We start from the raw sequence: 22,560 nt of genomic DNA on the forward strand, positions 1-22,560 counted from the left end.
CTTTTCCTCATCAGCACATCAGCACTGCCCTCCTGGGCTCCCTAGTTCTGAGTCTCAGACCCGCTGGAAAAGAGCTGTTGGGCACAGGCTACACCCCAGAGGGGGGCGTAGACCAGATGCCCAGCCCTGTCCTGTCTGTCGTGCGGGGAGCAAAGACGGGCTTGTTTCCTAGCGTGGCGGCCCGAGGCCCACCCTCAGGTGTCTGGGGCCCATCTTGGACAGTGGAGACTGGGAGACACCTAGGAGGAGTTGGCCCCATTTCTAGGTTTAAAACCACTTCGTCCCCACCCCACTCAGCAGGAGGCCTAGCCACCCCAACCCCCAGCATCCCAGGTGGCAAGATGACCAGGGAGAATTTTGCTCCATTTTTTGTTTGTTTTTCAATTGAGATGCAGTGTCTACATCACATGCAGCAATGTGCTACCAACACCCCAGATCAAGACTTAAAACAATTCCAACACTCCAGAAGGCCCCCACTGCCCCTCCCAGTCAGGATCCCTCCCTGAAGACTTTTATCACCAGGGGTTAGTTTTGCCTCTTCTTGAGCTTCAGGTAAATGGATTCGCAGTCTGTATTTCTTTGGTCTACGCGCAGGGGTCCTCAAACTTTTTAAACAGGGGGCCAGTTCACTGTCCCTCAGACCGTTGGAGGGCCAGACTATAGTTTAAAAAAAAAAACTATGAACAAATTCCTATGCGCACTGCAGGCCCGGGACGAGTCGGCTGCTAAGCAGGACAGGCAGCGGCACCCGGCGGGCCGGATAAATGTCCTCGGCGGGCCGCATGTGGCCCGCGGGCTGTAGTTTGAGGACGCCTGGCGGCTTTTCTCACTCACACCTGTGAATAAAACCCATATGACTGCACGTGGGAACCAGAACTCAGTTCTTTTTTGAAGGGGAAACCCCAAAGCAAAAGGCTCCTTGGATTGGGGAAGGGCTGGTTAAACCTTGTGAGTTTTTTGTTGTTGTTGTTTGTTTAATCCTCACCCGAAGATCTTTTTCCCATTGGTTTTTAGAAAGAGTGGAAGGAAGGGAGGGAGGTGGGGAGAGAGACAGAGAAACATGGATGTGAGAGAGACAATCGATTACTTGCCTCCCATACACACCTCGGCCTAGGAATGAACCTACAACCCAGGTACACGCCCTTGACCCGGAACCAAACCTGCGACCCTTCCGTCCGCGGGCTGACACTGTAACCACTGAGCCACATCGGCCAGGACAAACATTGTGAGGTTTTGATACAGAAAGCACTTCATTCTTGCTTAACAGTTTGGAAGCAGACCTTGCCCACATTCTCTTCACTATGCTCTCCACTTGTAACGGGAAAAACTCCATTCTTTCTTCTTTCGGAAGCTGGCCATGAGCAGATGGAGACAGGGCTGATGCGTTTCACAGCTTCATTCACAGATAGAAACAGCTCCTCATTCCTTCCCTGCCTCAGTGTGGGAAGGGAACCTTAATTAGCTTCCCCCAGGAGTGTTGGGGTGAAGCGGGAAGGAGAGAGCAGAAGGAGCCAGGAGGAGCTCAGGGGAAAAGTGATGTTAACCACTGAGTTCCATAAAAATAAGAAAGGACAGTGTTGCTTTAATCAATGTTATTTCCGTGTCTCCGGAATTGGGTGGGTTTCTCTCATTTTGAGGGGCTCCTGGCTGGCTCCTACAGTTGCTCCCTTATATTTCTCACTCAATTGGTATAAGGGGGAGGGGAAAGGGAAGGTAGTACTCAGGTTGAGCACCTACTATGCGCCAGGCACTTCCACGGGGGTTCTACATACGTTGTCTTTTATTTTTATTGATTTTTTTACAGAGAAGAAGGGAGAGGGAGAGAGAGTCAGAAACATCGATGAGAGAGAAACATCCATCAGCTGCCTCCTGCACACCCCCCGATGGGGATGTGCCCGCAACCAAGGCACACCCCCCTGACCGGAATCAAATCTGAGACCCTTCAGTCTGCAGGCCGATGCTCTATCCACTGAGTCAAACTGGCTAGGGTTGTCTTTTTTTTAAATATATGTACTGCCGAAATGAGCACCATTATCTTTTTTTTAAATGTTAATTTTAATTTATTTTATTTTTTCAATTACAATTGACATTCAATATTGTATTAGTTTAAGCCCTAACTGGTTTGACTCAGTGGATAGCGCATCAGCCTGCAGACTGAAGGGTCCCGGGTTTGATGTCCGGGTTGCAGGCTCAATCCCCAGTCATTGATGTTTCTAGCTCTCTCTCCCTCTCCCTTTCTCTCTGAAATCAATAAAAAATATATTATACTAGAGGCCCCATGCACGAAATTCAGCTTGCCTCGGCCCTCGCAGCCCTGGCTTGGTCCGGAAGGTCGTCCAAAAGGATGTCCAGAAGGTCGTTTGGCTGTCCGGTCTAATTAACATAATACGCTTTTATTATTATAGATTAGTTTCAGGTGTACAACATAGTGGTTAGAAATTTGCATAACTTATGAAGTGACCCCCCCTGAAAAGTCTAGTGCCCAGCTGGCACCATACATAGTTATTACAATATTATTGACTATATTCCCTATACTGAACTTTACATCCCGTGACTATTTTGTAGCTGCCAATTTGTATTTCTTAATCCCTTCACCTTTTTCACCAACCCCTTCCCCTCTGGCAATCATCAGTTTGTTCTCTGTATCTATGAGTTAGTTTTGTTTGTTCATTTATTTTGTTCATTAGATTCCACATGTAAGTGAAATCATATGGTATTTGTGTTTCTCTGTCTGGCTTATCTCACTCAGCAGAATACCTTCTAGGACCTAGAGTCTAGGTCCATTCATGGTGTCACACCACAGACATGGTCTTATTCAATCCTCATCGAATGAAGGAGCCCTCGCCCTCCTTAGACAGATGAGGAAACGGGCTCAGGGAGCTTATAAATGTAAATCCCTTGTCCAAGGTCATGTAGCTAGTTAGTGCTGAGTTTTGAAGCCATGTCTGTGTGGATCAGAGCTGTGCTTGAGGCAACCCCACCTGGGGCCTCCCAGGGGAGCTGATTTCCACTTCCCGGGCTGGGGAAGGGGCCTGGCTGCGCTGGCCAGTCCTCTTGGGAAAGCTGTGCTGCCCACACCTGAGCACACGCAGGCAGCTGCACCCTTCCCAGGCTCTAGCCCTGGGCCCTGAGGCTCAGACTGCCTCCCACACACTCGTGGCCTTGGCTTGGGGCCAGGGTCAGTGAAGCCTGAACTGAAGGGTGAGTCTTAAATGCTGGAATTGCAGGTATTAAGTGAAAAAAGGAAACTGGAGAGAATCGTTTGAGGACTTCCTAAGGGCCTCTGAAACTGCTCTTGGAGACAGCCTGGTGTGAGGGCGGGAGGAGGTGCACCCAGAGCCAGAACACACATCCCCCTCCATCCCCCACGAGGCTGCAGACCTGGTCAGCCACAGGGACCTAAAGAGGCCTGGGGCGGCCTCCTCACCTGAGCCCGACATGCCAGGTACCTGGCTTTGGGTGGGGCCAGAGCAAGGCCAGACTAGGGTAAGGAAGAGAGGGGCTTCAGATGGAAATTCCAGGAGGCGCTTACACGGGGGCCTGTCTTCCCTCACCTTCGTCCCAGCCCCGCTGAGGAGCTCAGGGCACTAGAGGTGAAAGACAGCAACAATAGCAGCGGCCAACACACACTGCTCACATGTGCCAAGCCCTGTCCTGAGCTCTATCTATCTATTAATATATAAATAACATATCAATTCAATTAACCCTTACAAATATTTTTTAAGATTTTTAATTGATTTTTAGAGAGGTGGGGAGAGAGAAACATCATCCATCGGCTGCCTCCTGCACACCCCCAAGGGGGACGGAGCCCACAACCCAGGCATGTGCCCTCACCGGAATTGAACTGGCAACCCCTCAGTGTGCAGGACGATGCCCAACCAACTGAGCCACACCGGCCAGGGCAACCCTTACAACTCTTGAAATTACCCTCCAGTTGACAGATAAGGAAAATGCGACGCAGAATAGATAACTTGCTCAGCGAGTAACTTGTGCAGGTAAAAGTGTCCCAGAGCCCACACTCTGCACATGACGCAATATCACCACCCACCACCCCACACACAACCAGGTGCCCAGGTGCCACCCACTTACCTTATCAGGACCCCCCTCCCCCCCTCCCCCCCCCCCCTGCAAGCGGCATGCCACAGCTGGGCCCCTGCTCACGGCAGCCCTGTGAGACAGGGAAGGTGGGTCACATGTGGACAGGGCCTTTTATAGCCCCAGCACCCCAACTGGCTCTGTCTTCTGCCACCTGACCTGCTGGCTGCTCCTAAACCAGCTGTGCCCACTCATCATGGAGAAGATCCTTGTCCTTCTGCTTGTCACCCTGGCGGTGGCCTACGCGGTTCCCGACCCCCGCGGAATCATTGTCAACCTGGTAGGAGGCTCCTCCGGTGGGGTTTTAGGCGTGGCTCCTGACCTCTGGGGTCCCCCTGGGGCTGCCCAGGGCTGGGAGGTGAGGCGCCTTCTTTCACTGCCTGTGCCCTGTCCTGTGCCTCCTCCCCAGGGGCCCCAGAGAAGCTGACCCGCAGGGCACATGCTCAGAGCAGTGGTTCAGCCTGGCTAAGGGGGTTTGCAAACTAGAGCCCTGGGCACCCCTCCTGAAAGCGTGGCTCAGGGCCCAGTGCTTAAGCTTCCCAGTGACTGGCTCCAACCCCAGTGCCCACTTCCAGGGAACAGACAGTCCTAAGAGCCTCACAGACATTCAGTCATCACACGAACGACCTGAGGAACCCTTCCTATCAACCTGGAGAGCCACACTCCACCCCCCCACAACCCCCGCCACACATACACACACTGCCTCTCCCCAGGGCAGAACCGGAATCTCTCGGGGCCACCCACCCCATCTAGAGATCCCTAACTGGGTGCCACGCACGGGCTGGGGGCAGCGCCCTGCTGAGATCATGTGCACAGGTCTGTAGGGAGGGAGGAGTTTTTCAGGGAGAAGGTCCTTCATTTTCACAGCTCCTTCCTCACAGGCCTGTGGGACCCAGAGACTTGGAGGCCGTTTGGGGGCCACATGGGCATCCTCCATGGGAGCACTGAGGCAAGGGGGCACGACCCCAGGGTCACCCAGGGAGGTGGTGGTACAGCCGGTGCTGGAATCGGGTGTCCTGCCTCCGCCCTGGCTGCCTCACTGCACCACACCGCCCTCCCTCACGGGGTGGGGGTGGCCGGGAGGCACTGCCAGCGGTAGGTGGAGCCGGCCCGGAGGGTCCCGCTGACGGCTGCCCCCGCAGGAGGAGGGCGAGCTCTGCCTGAACAGCGCCCAGTGCAAGAGCAAGTGCTGCCACCGGACGAGCGGGCTGAGCCTGGCCCGCTGCGCGCCCAAGGCCAGCGAGAACAGCGAGTGCTCTGCCAAGGTGGGTCCCAGGGCTGGGAGGGGGACGCCCGGATGGCAGGGCCTCCAGGCTTGGGGATGGATGGGGAGGAGGGGAGCCAGAACTTCCAATGCTGGGGAGACAGAGGAAGGTCAGCGGGCCTCCAAGCCCTTTCCCACCCCAGGGTCCCACAGCTGACCAGGGAGTGGGCGGGGCAGGGACTGGGTATCCCGTTTCATGGTGGGTAAATAGAGGTCCCCAGACAGATCGTGTTAGTCAGAGCAGACAAGCCAGAGCGGGAGCCACGGCCGGCCGGGGGAGGCAGTCAGGGAGACGCACCTCCCGAAAGGCGGACTGCCGGCTGGTTCTGGGGTCAGATCCAAGGCAAGGGATCCCCTCAGCCTGTGACTCCCCTGGCGCCGTGTCTCCGCAGACGCTCTACGGGGTTTACTACAAGTGTCCCTGCGAGCGGGGCCTGACCTGCGAGGCGGACAAGTCCATCGTGGGCTCCATCACCAACACCAACTTTGGCACCTGCCGAGACCAGGGCCGCTCCAAGGAGTGAAAGCCCCACCAGCCATGCCCCGGCCCAGCCCGCCGAAGGATGCTCCTCCTGTACCTCTTCTCCCTGGCTGGCCACCCCCTGGACCAGCACCTCCATTTTCTGATTGGGTTCTTGGCAATTAAAGCCCCTCCCCGCGCCTGGATGTTACTGCCGAGCTGGTGTCTTCCTTGATGCTCCTTTCACAGAGCCTTTGCCCCATCAGAGCAAACGGGCCAGAGGAAGGAGGGCGGGGTCTCCCACCAGCGGGATGAGGCTGCACAGCGAGACAAGGTTCTAAGGCCTCAGAGGACCTCCCCATTTCTGGGGAGCAATCCCTCCTCCCTGGGAGGCCCTCCTTGCCCCTTGGGTTCTCAGACAAAAAGACAGGCAAGCATGTGTACACACACACATGCACACACAACCCCACTGGTGGGGAGCTATATTGACCCTATTCTTTGCCCTGCATCAAAGCTTACCTGTCCCCTGTGCTGGGCTCACACCTCTGTTCTGGGCCCCAACTCTCCAATGTGACAACCAGAGGACACACGCATGTGTGAAGGGTCAGACTGTGAGGGGGAACACGTGAGGCCAAAAGGGGTAAAGAATTATGAATTTATTAGGTCATCTGGGTACCAGATGGGCTGAGCCCCAAAATGGCATCAGCCCCCAAAGACTGGGAGTTAGAGGTTTTTAAAGGACTCTCGGCGCGCTTTTTCTGGGCGGAGAATTCTCTGTGCAGGTCTGGATTCTGGGAAACTCCGGAGGGAAGAGATAATGGTCTTAGCAGGTGGAATGTGATCCTAGCACGTGGAATGTCCATTGTGAAGTGGCCTAAAAGTCAGTCCCCAGGGGAGGGGCTATCGATCAATTATTTGATCAGACCTAACACAGATCACCAACATCGCTGTGGGCTTCCTGTGCTCGCCAGTCAGACCCTCACAGAGATCCTGGGAGAATGGTTGTCTCCACTTTAGAGATAAAAGACTGAGGTTTAGAGAGATTCAGAACCTTGCCCGATGTCACAGAAGTAGAAAAAGTTGACACTAAACCCGTCTAACTCCACCCCCACCTCTTTTCTACAATTCCCTGTTCTTTCCCAATTATCCATACCAAGACAATTGGGTGGAATTGCAGGAAATTTAGTTTTGGCTTAATATAAAAATTTCATACTCAAACCTGGGGTCCCCGTCTGAGATGTGCAAGTGGAGGTTCACTGAGTGGGGATGCTGGAGAGGAGTCACACTAAGGCTGTGGGAGAGTAAACTCAGTGAAACTGAGGTGTTCTCCCAGCCCCAGGAATCTGTAGTTCCGGGATCAAAGAATCCTTCGAGTAACCATTAGGATTATGAGTTAGGGACTCGATTCAGCTGTAACCAAAAACAAAAACAAGTAATACGGCTTTAAACATAGGGGCATATATTTCTCATGAATCAAGAAGTCTAGAGATAGGAGGTGCTGGCATTTGTTTGGGGGCTGGCAGATCCACTATTCTCTTGACCTTCTCAGTTGGCAAACGCCTGCATAGCAGCTCCTAATGTCATATCCTCTCACTATATGCTAAGTGAGAAAGTGCAGAGCAGAGGGTGGGATAGGGAGTGAGGGCAGGTAGGTTCCCTAGCACACTTTCTTGTCTTGTGCTAAAGCCTCCAGGAAGACTTCCCCATATCTCCATGTCTACAATAGGTCACCTGACCACCTCTAGCTGCAAGGGAGGCTGGGAAAGCAAGTATTGGGCAAAGGGAATGTGGTAGATTAATCATGGTCCCTCTCCAGGGGTTGGACACATTATTACTCAAACAATATTGGGGTTCAGTGAGCAAGGAAGGGGGGCAATGGCTGGTTCCAGTGTCTGCCACACCTGAGTTAGTGCTCAACCAGAGGAGCTTTCAACATCTTAACCCATAGGGGTCTCAGGCCCTGAGGCAAGGGTGGGGCATACTTCTTGGTGACCAGATTCAGCTCTGCGGGGCTCGGCACTCACTTACTTCTTCACACAACTACTGAGTGACCACAGTGCCCAGCACTGTGTTACAGACTGTGGGGACACGAGCAAAGCGTCCTTAGTTTCCAGGAGTGAGTAGGGAGCTGGGCTCTGCAGAAGCAAGTGGCTCAGACCCCTGTTCCCTTGTATTAAATATATTTCACCTGGAATACTTGTTTCTTTATCCTGAGCCTGGCTAATACAAGGCTGCTGGACAAAGGGGAGCCTGGGGCTCTTGTTGCTCTTGTTCAAAAAAAGCCTTTCTCTCTCTAAGCCTGAGCCCATCATCCTCTCATTTTCTAATTCACATACAGCTGTCCTAGAGGCTGTAGCCTTGACATTGACACTTTCCATCTTAACAGCCTACTTCCAGGAACTCCCCATATGGCTGTAACTTTTTCTAGTCCTGCTAGATATTCAGCTATAGAAGCAGGGGTATTTGCAGCCTAGAGTCCATAAAAAATTCCTAATGCTGGACCCTGGCAACCTATGTTGTCTCAGACAATAGCTCTCAGCCAGCCACATGTTTATCACTTGGCATATGGCTCATCTGAATGGAGAGAAGGGTAAATTACAAACTGGATTTTGAAGACCAAGTTCCCCAAAAAGCTAAAATATCTCAAATAATTTTTACATGTTAAAATAAAAAGAGCTTTGATTCAAAATTGATTCCACCTGTTTCTTTTTACCTTTCAGTATGGCTATTCGAAAATTTGAAATTACATGTATAGCTCCATTTTATTTCCATTGGACAGGGCTGCCCTAGAGAACTGACTCTTCACAGAAGAAGCGCCATCTTACACCTCGAAGCACTTTCTCCCCAAGGTCTCTAGATTCTGGCAGCAGTGGCCTCACCAATGACCACTTTTTCCCCAGGGGCAGCTGAAGGAATCTATGGGTTGTGAAGGGATCCAGAATACACCACTGTAGCATTACAATTATTTTGAACAGAAGGCATTTGAGTATAGGCTTTTTTTCTGAACCCCCTTACCTACCTAAAAGCAGGGCCTCCAAAAGAACTCAATTGTCATAAATCCCCTCCTGGGAGGTTTCTTATAACGAGCCAAGATGGACTCTTTTGCTGTATTGACTTCATTATTGGAGAGGAGATGTTTGCACCACACCTAAGTGGACATTGTCACACAGTTGTCATTTCTCTCCCATTTACTCTCCTACGAGCCCATTTATCTTTCCTGAAACTCATTTGTCTTCCCATAAATGCCCTCCTCCATCTTTTCCCCCTGTTAAGAAGTCATTTTCCAAAGTGTCCTTCTCTGCCCTGGCTGGTTTGGCTCAGTGGATAGAGTGTCAGCCTATGGACTGAAGGGTTGCAGGTTTGATTCTGGTCAAGGGAACATACCTGGGTTGCAGGCTCCATCTCCAATAGGCAGGAAGCAGCCAATCAATGATTCTTTCTCATCATTGATGTTTCTATCTCTCCCTCTCCCTTCCTCTCTGAAATCAATGAAAATATATTTTTTAAAAAGTGTCCTTCTCCCCTTCCCTGCCCTAATTTGGATGGTATATAAGCCCCAAATTCTAACTGCCTCATTGAGTCACACTTTTCTGTGAACTCCCCCATCTATCTATACCAATAAAAGGGTAATATGCTGAGGAAGAAACCAAGATGGCGGCATAGGTAAACACCTAAACTGCTGCCTCGTACAACAATTTCAAAACTAAAACTAAAAGACAAAATTGACATCATCCAGAACCACAGGAAGGCTGGCTGAGTGGAAATTCTACAACTAGAAGGAAAGAGAAAAACACACTGAGACTCAGAGGAGCTGCAGAAGGCAGAGGTACAGAGGCGCGCACATGGAGAGGGCTGGCAACTGAGTACGCGGCTGGTTTCTCAATCAGGAGGGAGACAAAAGCTCCCGACTGCTCTGAACTCCAGTTCTGGGCGAGACTCTGGGGACCCAGACTCATACGGGGAGAAACTGGACTGTCTGGCAGCGGGAGGAACTCGAGGGCAGCTTTCTCTCAGAGGTGCTTGCAGCGATTACCGAGGGACACTGAGACCCAGGGGCCTCTTAGGGCAGGGCTGATGAGAAGCCATTGCTCTCTACTCCACCCTGAGACTCCGCCCCATCCAAGCTGAGCACAGAGGCTTTTGCAAGTCTTGTCTCATAAGGGTGTCTCCAGCACAGAAGTTCTCCCAGCGTAGACACAGCTGATCCTCATAGCCAGTTGGCCTGGAGGTCAATTCCTCCCAGTGATACCAATAACAATCAAGGCTTAACTACAACAAGACTGTGCACACAGCCCATAAAGGGGTGCACCAAGAGTGTCCACCTCAGGTAACTGGGGAGGCTGAGCCACTGGGCCCTATTGGACTCCTAGCACACAAAGCCACTCTTATCAACTCAGGGAAGCAGCCAAAATGCGGAGACAAAGAAACAGGTCACAAATGAAAGAAATGGAGGAAAGCAAATGACTGGATATAGAGTTCAAAACCACGGTTATAAGATTTTTCAAGAATTTTCTAGAAAAGGCTAATAAATTTAGCGAGACCCTCGAGGATATGAAAAAGGACCAACTAGAAATTAAGCATACATTGACTGAAATAAAAAATAACATACAGAGATCCAACAGCAGACTAGAGGATCGCACGAATCAAGTCAAAGATTTGAAATACAAAGGAGCAAAAAACACCCAACCAGAAAAGCAAAAAGAAAAAATAATCCAAAAATATGAAGATAGTGTAAGGAGCCTCTGGGACAACTTCAAGTGTACCAACATCCGAATTATGGGGGTGCCAGAAGAAGAGAGAGAGCAAGATACTGAAAATCTATTGGAAGAAATAATGACTGAAAACTTCCCCCACCTGGTGAAAGAAATAGACTTACAAGTCCAGGAAGCGCACAGAACCCCAAACAAAAGGAATCCAAAGAGGACCACACCAAGACACATCATAATTAAAATGCCAAGAGCAAAAGACAAAGAGAGAATCTTAAAAGAGCAAGAGAAAAACAGTTAGTTACCTACAAGGGAGCACCCATACGATTGTCAGCTGATTTCTCAACAGAAACTATGCAGGCCAGATGGGAGTGGCAAGAAATATTCAAAGTGATGAATAGCAAGAACCTGCACCAAGAATACTCTATCCAGCAAAGCTATCATTCAGAATTGAAGGTCAGATAAAGAGCTTCACAGATAAGAAAAAGCTAAAGGAGTTCATCACCGCCAAACCAGTATTATATGAAATGCTGAAAGGTATTCTTTAAGAAGAGGAAGAAGAAGAAAAAGGTAAAGATAGAAATTATGAATAACAAATACATATCTATCAACAAGTGAATCTAAAAATCAAGTGAATAAAAAATCTGATGGCCCTGACTGGTTTGGTTCAGTGGATAGAGCATCGGCCTGCGGACTGAAGGGTCCCAGGTTCGATTCCGGTCAAGGGCATGTACCCTGGTTGCAGGCACATCCTCAGTAGGGGTTGTGCAGGGGGCAGCTGATCGATGTTTCTCTCTCATCGATGTTTCTGGCTCTCTATCCCTTCCTCTCTGTAAAAAATTAATAAAAATATATTTTTAAAAATCTGATGAACAGAATAAACTGGTGAATATAATAGAATCAGGGGCATAAAAACGGAGTGGACTGACAATTCTTGGGGGGAAAGGGGTGTGGGGGGTGCGGGAAGAGACAGGACAAAAATCGTACACCTATGGATGAGGACAGTGGCAGGAGGGGTGCGATAAGGGCAGAGGGTGGAGTGGGAACCGGGTGGAGGGGAGCTATGGGGGGAAAAAAGAGGAACAATTGTAATAATCTGAACAATAAAGATTTATTTTTAAAAAAAGAAGTATGCCCTAACTGGTTTGGCTCAGTGGATAGAGTGTCAGCCTGCGGACTGAAAGGTCCCAGGTTCGATTCCAGTCAAGGACATGTACCATGGTTGCAGTCACATCCCCAGTAGGAGGTGTGCAAGAGGCAGCTGATCGATGTTTCTCTCTCATTGATGTTTCTAGCTCTTTATCCCTCTCCCTTCCTCTCTGTAAAAAATGAATAAAATATATATATTTTTTAAAAAGAAGCAAATCCAAAAAAAAGGGTAATATGCTAATTAGACCAGATGTCTTCTAGACGTCCTTCCAGACAAAGCCACAGTGGCTGCAAGGGCTGAGGGCCGGCAGCAGCAGCGGCTGTGAGGGCCGAGGGCTGGTGGCGCAGGAGAGGCAGCAGCACGAGAGGAGAAGGCAATCGCGGCAGCCACGGGAGGAGAACGGCTCTCACGATAGCCAGAGGAGAAGAGACACACCCCCAGTGCACGAATTTTGTGCACCGGGCCTCTAGTACATATATAAAAGCCTAAGCGACCAGACGACTGCATGACCGGATGATTGGCCGGTAGCTGTGATGCGCACTGACCACCAGGGGGCAGACGCTCAACTCAGGAGCTGCCCCCTGGTGATTGGCGCACTCCCACAGCTGGAGCGCCACTCAGCTGACAGACGGGCACCAGCCACCAGGCTCACAAGCCTCTCTTGCGGACACTTCCCCTACATGCCCGTGCAGCAGCAGCAGCAGGGCGGGGATGAGTGGGAGAAGTGCTCCTCCCTGGCCACCTACTGCTTCCCGCACTACTTCATGCTGTGCGAGATCAACGCGGACAGGGGCCTGGAGCCCAATGAGCTGGCGGGTGAAGCTGAGCTGCGGTGGTGCAGAGGTCCACTGATCCCCACAGGCCAGGCTGAGGGACCCAACTGGTGCATGAATCCATTCATCGGGCCCCTAGTCTATATATATAAAAGCCTAATATGCAAATTGTCCCCTCGGGAGTTCAACCGGGAGACTGGGAGTTTGATTGCTCACTATGACGTGTGCTTTTTTCTCCCCAACACTTAGAACCAGTTTAATCATATCAGCAACATATCTTTTTTTCTCTCTCTTCAACTTCTAAGACATTGATTACCCCTGGAGGCTGGGTTTCCAGCTTGCAACCTCTTCTTCCAAGGTTGTTTCATTGACTTTCTTCAAATGGGGGGAGCTCATGTAACACTATGAACTATAACAATGTGTATCTGCCTGATGTATATGTAACACTATGTGTATGTCTGATGTGTTTAGTACATATCATACCAAGTTATGATTTACACTTTTGCTGATTTATAGGGGAGTGCTCTTGTACCATAAGCCTGGCATCCTGGACAGCAACCTCTTGCTCAGGTCTGAAGGCTTCACTTTAATCAGAGGTGTGCTGAGCATGGAACCTGAGGTACAAAGTGTAACCTGAATATAATAGCCGCCTTGAGCCCGCCTCTGCAGAGAACGCACTGCACTGTACACAAGCCAGTGAGCTAGCCTCTGGCTCTGAGAGCCTCTCATCATGCAGTACAACTTCTGAAAGCTCCTCTTGACTCCTTCTCTTCCCCTTCCCTGGGCTCTCCTTCCTTTCTCGTCCCTTCCTTCCCCGATGTCCCTGAAGAGTCATAGTCATCGCTTTCAAGCTGTGTGACCTTGAGCAAGTTGCTGTGGACAAAGAAAGAGGTTCTATGGAAGGTAACCTCACAGGATGATCTGATTATAAATTGCTAACTGGGCAGGTCATGGTGGGTAGTCATGTCCCAGGCCTATAAAAGGTTGATCTTTGCCTTCTTGTGCATCTAAGTTAGCAAACCTTTGGAACGCCAGAAGCAATCCTCTTTTCCAGACCCCTTTGGAGTCATAACCACCCTCAAAGGAGCACATACTCTTGTTAACTATCCTGTAATCCAGCTATTTTCAACTCTTTACATCTCATGGCACACATAAACTGATTACTAAAATTCTGTGGAACGCGAGAAAAGATACTATATTTTTTGCCGATCTGACAAAAAATAAGTATTATTTTTACTTACAAAAGAATGATAATAGTAATTTAATTACATACACTTTTTGCTCCAAAGTGACTTTTTAAAAAATCAGATGCCTATACTTGCATATAAGGATTTCTAGTACCAAGAGTTAATCAATCAGATGCAACCTTATTATGCCACATGACCAGTAAGATGCAACTCTATTATGTACCCTATATATTTATGGTTAAAGACAGGGAATTCACACCAGACAGCTATTGCCGTGCTGGCTGTTGTCATTTTTTTTATTTGAGAATCTGAAGGAAGAGGTCAATGCCCCTGACTAGGGTATTGCATGTTTTAAAAATTCTTGCCCAGACGTGTGCTCAGTTAGTTGGAACCTTGTCCCTTACGAGTTTGATTCCTGGTCAGAGCACATACCTAGGTTGCGGGTTCAATCCCCCGTTGGGGCATACGGGAGGCAACTTATTGATGTTTCTCTCTCTCTCACTCCCTTCCTCTCTCTAAAAATCAATTAACATACCCGTGGGTGAGGATTACAAGGAAATATTCTTGCAACACATCAGTTGAAAATTGCTGCTATAATCAAATCCCCACCTTGCTTTCTTCCAACTTCATTTAATCTTTCTTAGATTCCTCATTTCTGTAAACTATCATTTTAGGGCACATTTAAGATCGTGCTTCCTGCCAATTATCCTCAGTTTGGCTCAAATAAATTCTTATAAAATTCTCTACAGGTTTGGATGTTTCTTATGCTGCCATTGCCCAATCCCTCTGTTTCCTCACCTATGGAATAGGGTGATAACAGTACCTACTCTTCATGGGTTTTTGTAGGATTAAGTGAGATCATGTGTGTAAGGCCCCTGACATCTAGTGTGTATTCAATAAACATTCAATTTTTTAAAAAAATATATTTTATTGACTTCAGAGAGGAAGGGAGAAGGATAGAGAGATAGAAACATCCATGAGAGAGAACCATTGATCCACCCCCTGCATGCCTCACACTGGGGATCAAGCCCGCAACCCAGGCACATGCCCAGACCAGGAATAGAACCTGGTTCCTAGGTTGATGCTCAACCACTGAGCCACGCCAGCCAGGCAACATTCAATTCTTTATACACATGTTCGTTCGGTACACTTTCTTTCTCGTTTCTGAAATTTAAGGCCAGGGAACCAAGAACTCAGGTGTAAACTGAGCTTATTATGGAGTGGGCTAAAGCCAGAAAGGGAGTGGGGCTGGGAAGGGGAACTCAAGTCCTCTCTGAAGGACTTTTATTCAACAGGGGAAAGACTGCTGACCCCAAGAAGGAATATACCTGTCAAGAAGGACTCCTTGTAGTTAATTAGGCAAAAATTCATAATCAGAGTCTAACAGCCATTGCTGACAGGGGCTTCTCACCGACTCTGCACCTTAGGAGAAGCCACAGACTGGACTGCCAGCTTTCTGCACTGTGTTCCTGCCTGCTGAGCCAACCCTTATAAAGGAGTTCCTGGAATTGTCTTTCAACCAATGGGTGAGACCTGTCACATCCAACATTCTCATTTGCATTTTTACTGACCAATCAGAGCATCTCCATAATGACCAATCAGAATGCATGAGTCTGACCAATGAAGACAGTGCTATTTGGATTAATAAGACTGTACCATTTTGGTTTCCTCGTTTGCATAGAAATAGACTAATCAGGGACTGGGGTGGGAGCTTTATAAAAGCAGGCCTCCCCTTTGTTTCAGCAAAGGGCACTTTGGGTTTCCTTTGAAGGCTGCCTCTCCTGGTTTTGCAAACTACTAGCATATCTGACTGAAGTTTCTCCTTTTCCCACAGCCTAGATGGAGGATTCCTGTTGGCACTGGCTTGGTCGCTGCAAACTTTTGTCAACAACCCCAAGCCCAAGAGAACCCCTTCCTGTGTCCTCCCCCATTTCCTCCCACCTCCCCACTGCCCCAGGAACTTGTTCCCCAGCCTCCACCTCCAAGGCAACAAATTTTTTTTAAAAAATTTTTTTATTGATTTCAGAGAGAAAGGGAGAGGGAGAGAGAGATAGAAACATCAATGATGAGAGAGAATCATTGATCGGCTGCCTCCTTCACACCCCCTACTGGGATCGAGCCCACTACTCAGGCATATGCCCTTGACTAGAATCGAACCTGGAACTCTTTAGTCTGCAGGCCGATGCTCCATCCACTGAGCCAAACACTAGGGTCAAGGCAACAAATATTGAAAACTCTTTATTTCAATAATGGAGCATTATCCCCCTCCCTCTCTGCCCCTCCCTGTTGGTGGAGGCTGGGGGCAGGGGCAGGAACACACAGTTCTGGGTAGACCTGGAGTGGGTAGAGGAGGAGGGGCAGGAGACACGGAAGAGGGCACATTAGAAAAAACTTTTCTTAAATGGCTTATTTTTTACAATTTTCTTACAATGGCCGTAGGTAATTTTAAAGGATTTCTCATTCTTCGAAAATACACAAGTCAGGTCCGGCTGGCAGGGACACTCATTATACAGGCCGAGGAACGTCTGGGAAAGGCAAGATTTGACCTTGACCTTGGCTGCTGCTCTGCCCTCAGTTCTGGAGGCAGCCCCCATTTCCACCCCAGCCCAGCTCTGGGTCGCATTTGCCTGCTCACAGCAGAGGGGTCTAGGCATAAAGTACCCGCTCACCCAGCTGCACAGGCTCTGTGCCTCTGGTTGCCTCCTCCATGCTGACCCCTAGGATTGCTCAGTGCCCTCCTATGCTTGGGCAAAATCCAGCCAGGAATACCTGGGGCTACAGCATAACTCCTGGGGCTGTGTGCGTGGGGGAGGGGGAGCGGGGTCTGAGGCAGAGTAGCACCACTGTTAGGGTTAGACCTTCTAGCTGTGCCCAATTACAGTGCTACTTTCAGGGTTTGCTGAGATGAGCCTTGGAGAACAGGAACCCATGTTAGAGGGAAGCATCGCCACGCCTCTGGCCTCTGGAGTGGGGACCCACCTTGGGTCTGTCCTCGGCTCCCTCAGGCCCCAGGCGGCTGGGAGTTGCAGGCACAGCAGAGATTTCCCAGCTCCGGTCTTTGCCGCCCCCCTACCCCTTCCTCCTTCCCTGGGCTCTGGGTCCACCAGGTTCTCCGTTTTGGTGCGTCCCCCTCCCCAAAACCGTCCCTTCAATGCTGCGCCTCACCCACCTGCGTGTGGCACAGGCTGCCCTCGGAGCCCGTCTCGGAGCAGTGCGACTCGCAGTTGTAGGGGTCCCGCCGGCAGCACTTGCTCTTGCAATTGTTGCTCTGGATGCAAACCTCCCCGGCGTTCTGTTGGAAGAGGACCCCTCTGGCTCTTCTGCAGCCCCTGCCTGCCCGTGAGGGCTTTCTCCCAGCTGCCCACCCCCCCACACACACACGTTATGCCCTCAGCACCACCCCACTGCCACCAGGCTGGGACAGGCAGAGGGGTTAGGAGGGGAAAGAGCTGCTGGCAGGACCTGGCTTGTGCCTAGAGGAGCTGCAACAGGTTTGAAAGGTTTGCTCTAGTGTCCCCAAAGTAGGCTCTCCTCCAGCACACCAGGCTGTCCAGACCTGTCTTTGCTCCTGCAGTTCCTTCTGCAAACTCTTACCTACCTTTTCACCTGAGCTGGGCTGTCACCTGCCTCTCCCCGACACACACACAGACACACAGATCAATGGCCCTCAGTGCTGGGGCTTACAGCATTGTATTATCTATCGCCGTCACCCATCGCCTCTGTCACCCATCGCCTCTCTGTCCGACGATTTCAATAGTCATTCAACCAGCAAATGCTGAGCACCTACTGTGTGCAGGTCCTGTTCCTGGCACTGGGGATGCCGCTGGGAACAAAACAAATGCCTGCCTCCTGGAGCAGCAGCAAGCAGTCTGACAGAACTTTCCACAGTGAGGAAACGTGCTTTCGGCTCTGTCCAACTTGGCAGTCACAGCCGCATGTGGCTATCAAACACTTAAGAAGTGGCTAGTGTGACTGAAGAACTGAATTTTATTTTATTAAATATATATCTATACATATATATATATATATATATATATATATATACATATATATTTTTTTTTTATTGATTTCAAAGAGGAAGGGAGAGAGATAGAAACATCAATGATGAGAGAGAATCATTGATCGGCTGCCTCCTGCACGCACCCTACTGGGGATCGATCCCACAACGCGGGCATGTGCCCTTGACTGGAATCTAACCCAGGACCCTTCAGTCCACAGGCCGATGCTCTATCCACTGAGCCAAATCAGCTATGGCAGAAACTGGATTTTAAATTTTGTTTACCTTTCATTTAAGAAACTGCGAGTGACTAGTTACACTATTGGACGAACCCAGCTCTAGATAAGAAATATCACAACTACATAAGTGAAATAGGTGGGTGTCACAGACAAAACGTCGAGCAAAAATAGCTAGATTTAAACAAACAAACGAACAACAAAAAACATACTGTGTGATTCCATTATATGAAGCTTAAAAACAGGCAGCACTAACCCACGGCGATGGAGGTCGGGAGGGTGTGTGTGCCCTTTGGGACTGCTGGCCACGAGCCCGACTGTATGTATTTTTACCTAACACATGTATGTTAGGTGTTATAAATAACAACTCCGACATACTATGTACGTATAATCATATCCATTGTGTATGAGTAAGTGCTGTAAAGAAAAGCCAGCGCCCTGGCCAGTGTGGCTCAGCTGGTTGGGTGTCGTCCTGTGCACTGAGGGGCTGCGCTTTGATTCCGTCAGGGCACATGCCTGGGTTTGGGGCTCGGTCCCCCGTGAAGGGCATGCAAGAGGCAGCCGATCTTCACAGAGATGTTTCTGTCTCTCCCTCTCCCTTCCTCTCTCTCTAAAAATCAATGAAAGATGTTTTAAGAGAGAGACAATAAAGCAGAAAAGGAGGACTGGATTGGCAATAGCCTCTCCCTGGTCTTCCTGATTCCACTCCTGCCAGTAACCCACCCCAGTGCCCCACCTCCACCTGACACTCTCATCTCCCCACCCTGCCACCACCCTCTCTGGCCATCAGTCCTTCTCAGAACAGCTAGCAGAATCTTTTTTCAAAAGATAATCCCATCACACCATTTCCATACTTCAAAACCTCCAAGGACTTCCCAGAGCATTTACGCATGGAAACTCTATGGGACCTGCGGGCTTACTCATTCCAGGCTGGCTGCCAGCTCTGGATTGCCTCCTGCCCCCCTCCACACTCGCCCTGTAGCCACCACTGGGCCTCTGAGTGCACCCACCCCACCTGGCCCCAGGCCATTTGCACTGCTGGCTCCTCTGCCCAGAACACCCTGCCCTGTGAGCTCTGCCTGGTTGCCTCCCTCTCCAGCCTCAGGCTGACAGGCCTTCCTGCACACCCGGTTAGAGCAGTTCCCATCACCTGGTTCACAACATTTGTGAGTCTGAAATTACCTTCTTTATTTCTTTTATTTTTTAAAATGTTGTCTCCCCCTGCTAGAACCTCAGGGATCTTTGGCTACCTTATTCAGGATGGTATTTCTTAGCCCCTCGTAGATGCAGATGGCAAAACAGCTGAATAAATGCGGACACCGTAATTCTCTGTGCTTTCATCTCTCCGACCTCATCTCCTATTATTTCCAGGCTCTCACTCCTCTCTGAATCTGCAGGTGAGGTCCCTTCTCTAGACCTTCGTCCTGGCTCTTCCTCCACCTGGGATGCTCACTTTAGGAAAGGACTCACTTTCTTTGGGTCTTTGTTTAAATTTCACTTTGTTGGTAAGGTCTCCGGAGCACCCGAGCACCCGTTTAGAACTGCAACCTCTCTTCACACCACCACTCCTGAAGTCCCTTCCTTATCTTCTTTGTCGGCAGTTGTTTATCACCTGAGATGTATCAATATTTTACTCATTTGCCTCCTACACAAGAATGTTAGCTCTACAAGGGTAATGATTTTTGTGCCTTGCTCACAGCCCTAACCCTAGCACCTAGAAAAATAATTTACATATAATAGGTGCTCAATAAATGAATGAATGGCTGAATGGATGAATGTCTCTTACCAGATGTGAGCCTGGAGGTGGGGAGAGTGCAGTGCACCTGGGTCTGCCTTTCTTTCCCAGGCATCCTCCACCCAACACTCCCTGCTGCCCCCCATTTCCGGCTTTCACTCACACCTGCCTCTGTGCCCACCCCTCCTCCCCAAATAGTAGAGATCTTAGGATGGTGCAGAGGAGGTGACTGAATCCTCTGGGTTCCTTACCAAATTTCTAGCGTGCTGTGTCTTTAAAATTGAGCTGCTGGTGAGGAGGAAGAAATCAAAGAGGAGGAGAAGGACCGGGAGCAGCAGCCTCCGAATCATGGCCCAGAGGTGTTGGTGGCATTTCTAAGGTCCAGCTAAATACCCGGCATCTGCCATGTGACTGCCATGTGACTCAGGCCTGGAGGGTAGGTAGCAGGTGTGACTGCCCAGGCCTAGCCTTGACAGGAGAGGGCTGTGTGGGCTGCAGACCGCAGAGATGGAGGAACAAGCAAGGGGCTGGGGGTGGAAGTTCTTTGACCACAGAGGCATCCAGAACCACTGCTGTGTTTCTCTTGCTGCCCATCTCTGTGCTTGGAATCTGGCAAGATCTGGGTTCAACCCCAGATCTACTGCTTATCAGCTGTATGATCTTGGGCAGACTTCATAACTTCTTTGAGCCAAATCAGCTATGGCAGAAACTGGATTTTAAATTTTGTTTACCTTTCATTTAAGAAACTGTGAGTGACTAAGTTTCCATCTGCAAAATGTGAAATAATAGTAGTACATCACAGGGATGATGCAAGGCTTAAATAGCAGGTATTGCACTTCATATAGAATAGGCACCCAATAAACAGGAGCTGTTACCGTCTTTAGAATCAGAAGATCTTGGAGTTAGAGGGGTTTCAAAAGATGCTCTCATCCAATCCAATTGTATATTGTTACTAATAAACAACATTTTTGTTACTGGAGAGCTGCCCATGTCGGATGTGACTCTCCCCTCCTCATCTCCTGTCAGCTCCCGAGAAAGTATTCAGATGAGTGACAGGCAGCAGTGTTGAAGCAAAGCAAGTGAATTTATTACGGAGGCAATGCAAGCTAATTCGTTAGGGAAGCACAGCAAGCAGGTTTATTATGAATACACTTGGCATAGAGCACAAGCGGGCAATTCAGCTAGTTTAGCCTGTGTGGTCAAGGGTTTTAACTTTTCCCCTTGTAGGTTTCAAGGTTCCCCTTTTACGTTGTTGCAGCTTTTTCCAGAATTTACAAGAACATTTGGCAATTTTATCTTGGCAAATTCCAAGACTGCTGACTTCTTGTTCAGTGGGTGAGGTAAACTCCCCCTCTTCTTCTTTCCCCTTCCCTCCTCCCACCCTGGCAGTTATCTTTCCTGCCTAACATCTCCTCCCCTCAAGTGATACCATATAAATTCTTTGGGGGTTTTGTTATTTGTCCCGAGACTTCATCCATCCTTGGTTTTGGCAGGCACAGGTAGCATTAAGTGGGTCTTCGTTCTCTGTTTCCCAGGCCGGGTGCCCTAAGCTATGTGTTCTCTGGGTAAGCCAGAGTGCACAGCCCAAGTGGGAGCTGCCTAACAGTGCACCATCGCCCTAGCTCGCGGCATCCCAGCTCCTCTTGCTTATTAAATAAAAAAGGCGGCAGGTTGCTCTCACTGTAGATTCTCCCTTTGTCCTTTAATAACAGAACCCCAAGCTTTAGCAGGACACATGAAAACCCAAACAAAAACTACATTTCCCAGTCTCCCTTGCAGCTAGCTACAGTCATGTGTACAAGTTTTTCTCAAGTGAACATAGTTCATGCTGCCTGTAGGTCATACCCTTTTAGGAAGCGTGAGTATTTGCTGTCTTACCCCTTTTGCAGACTAAGTCAGTCCATTCAGGATCCATCTGAGGGTGTTTGCTAAGAATCCTGGGACAGAGATATTCCCTCTCTCTGGAAGGCACAATATGCATGTGTGAGGTGGATTTGTGGGTAAGAGCCTGCCCTCCAGAGCAAGAGGCCTGGGTCCAAATCCCAGTCCCACCCTTACTGTGAACCCCTGAGAAGGATTATTGAGCCTTACCTCCCTATTTGTGAAATGAGGATGGTTATATATTACCTTGCTGTAACAGTGAGTTAATACAGATTAGAAAACACTTTGTATAATGTCTGGGTCATAAGTTGTCAGTAAATCCTAGCTGTTTTTATTAGTGATATCTAGAACTTATGTGGCTACTGGGGAGAAAACCAGCCTGAGGCCATGGAGTGGCTGGATTCAGCCGGACCTGAGGCCTGCCCTGCCTTTCGATTTCTACTTCTGACCACCAATGAATTCCCTCCTCATTTGGACCCATTTGTTTGTTTTTTATTTTTGAAGGTTTCTTCAATCATGCCATATTTTAATGTCCAGTGCTTTCGCTCGGCATCAGTTATGAGTTGGTTTTGAGACAATTCCTTATTCCCCCCGCTGGGATGATCACTGACCTCTCCATTCCTTTGGGGTGATTCTGCCAACAGGGGACAGGTTCCATTCTGTTCCAATGCATGTCGCTGTACATGTCCATGTAGCAACACAGACAGTGGCTCCGCTAGCTAATACAGCGTGACCATATTTGTCATGGAAATCCGGTGTCCGTTTCTGGTGGACCTGTTCGCACTGATAGACGACTTAGCAAGTTTTGGGTCAATGGAAACTTCGTGAAGCTGAAGACGGAACTGCAGCAACGGCAGCTGCTGGTTTGTTGGACTCCGCGTCAAGCACCCTTCTTTTATTTATAGATATACTTGCAGCAGAAAGAGAACTGGCTGATACCCCATGGGGTGCCCTCAGACAAGTCAGGTAGCTCTCTGAGCCTGTTTCTTCATCCATAAAGGGGAACTGGTCACCTCTGAGAGAGCAGAGGTATCAGCGGACTCGGCACCTTTCCAACCGCAGGCACGAGCATTTGT

At 49.5% G+C, this 22,560-nt stretch overlaps 1 protein-coding gene across 2 annotated transcripts; it reads left to right on the forward strand.

Annotated features, from left to right (window-relative positions):
• Nucleotides 1-4,291: 4,291 nt before the first annotated feature.
• CLPS (colipase) lies at nt 4,292-6,024 on the forward strand (the record flags this gene model as incomplete). 2 transcript variants are annotated; one of them, XM_080666382.1, is made up of 3 exons in its annotated part: nt 4,292-4,375; nt 5,238-5,360; nt 5,752-6,024. In XM_080666382.1, 3 exons carry the CDS (start codon nt 4,292-4,294, stop codon nt 5,881-5,883), a joined length of 339 nt encoding a protein of 112 aa, XP_080522508.1. The 2 variants fall into 2 exon arrangements, with proteins under 2 accessions (XP_080522508.1, XP_080522509.1); XM_080666383.1 differs by lacking the exon at nt 5,238-5,360 and having other exon boundaries at nt 5,752-5,883.
• Between the last annotated feature and the right edge of the window lie 16,536 nt (nt 6,025-22,560).

This window comes from Plecotus auritus (genome assembly GCF_963455305.1).
Source record: "Plecotus auritus genome assembly, chromosome: 4".
NCBI lineage: Eukaryota > Metazoa > Chordata > Mammalia > Chiroptera > Vespertilionidae > Plecotus > Plecotus auritus.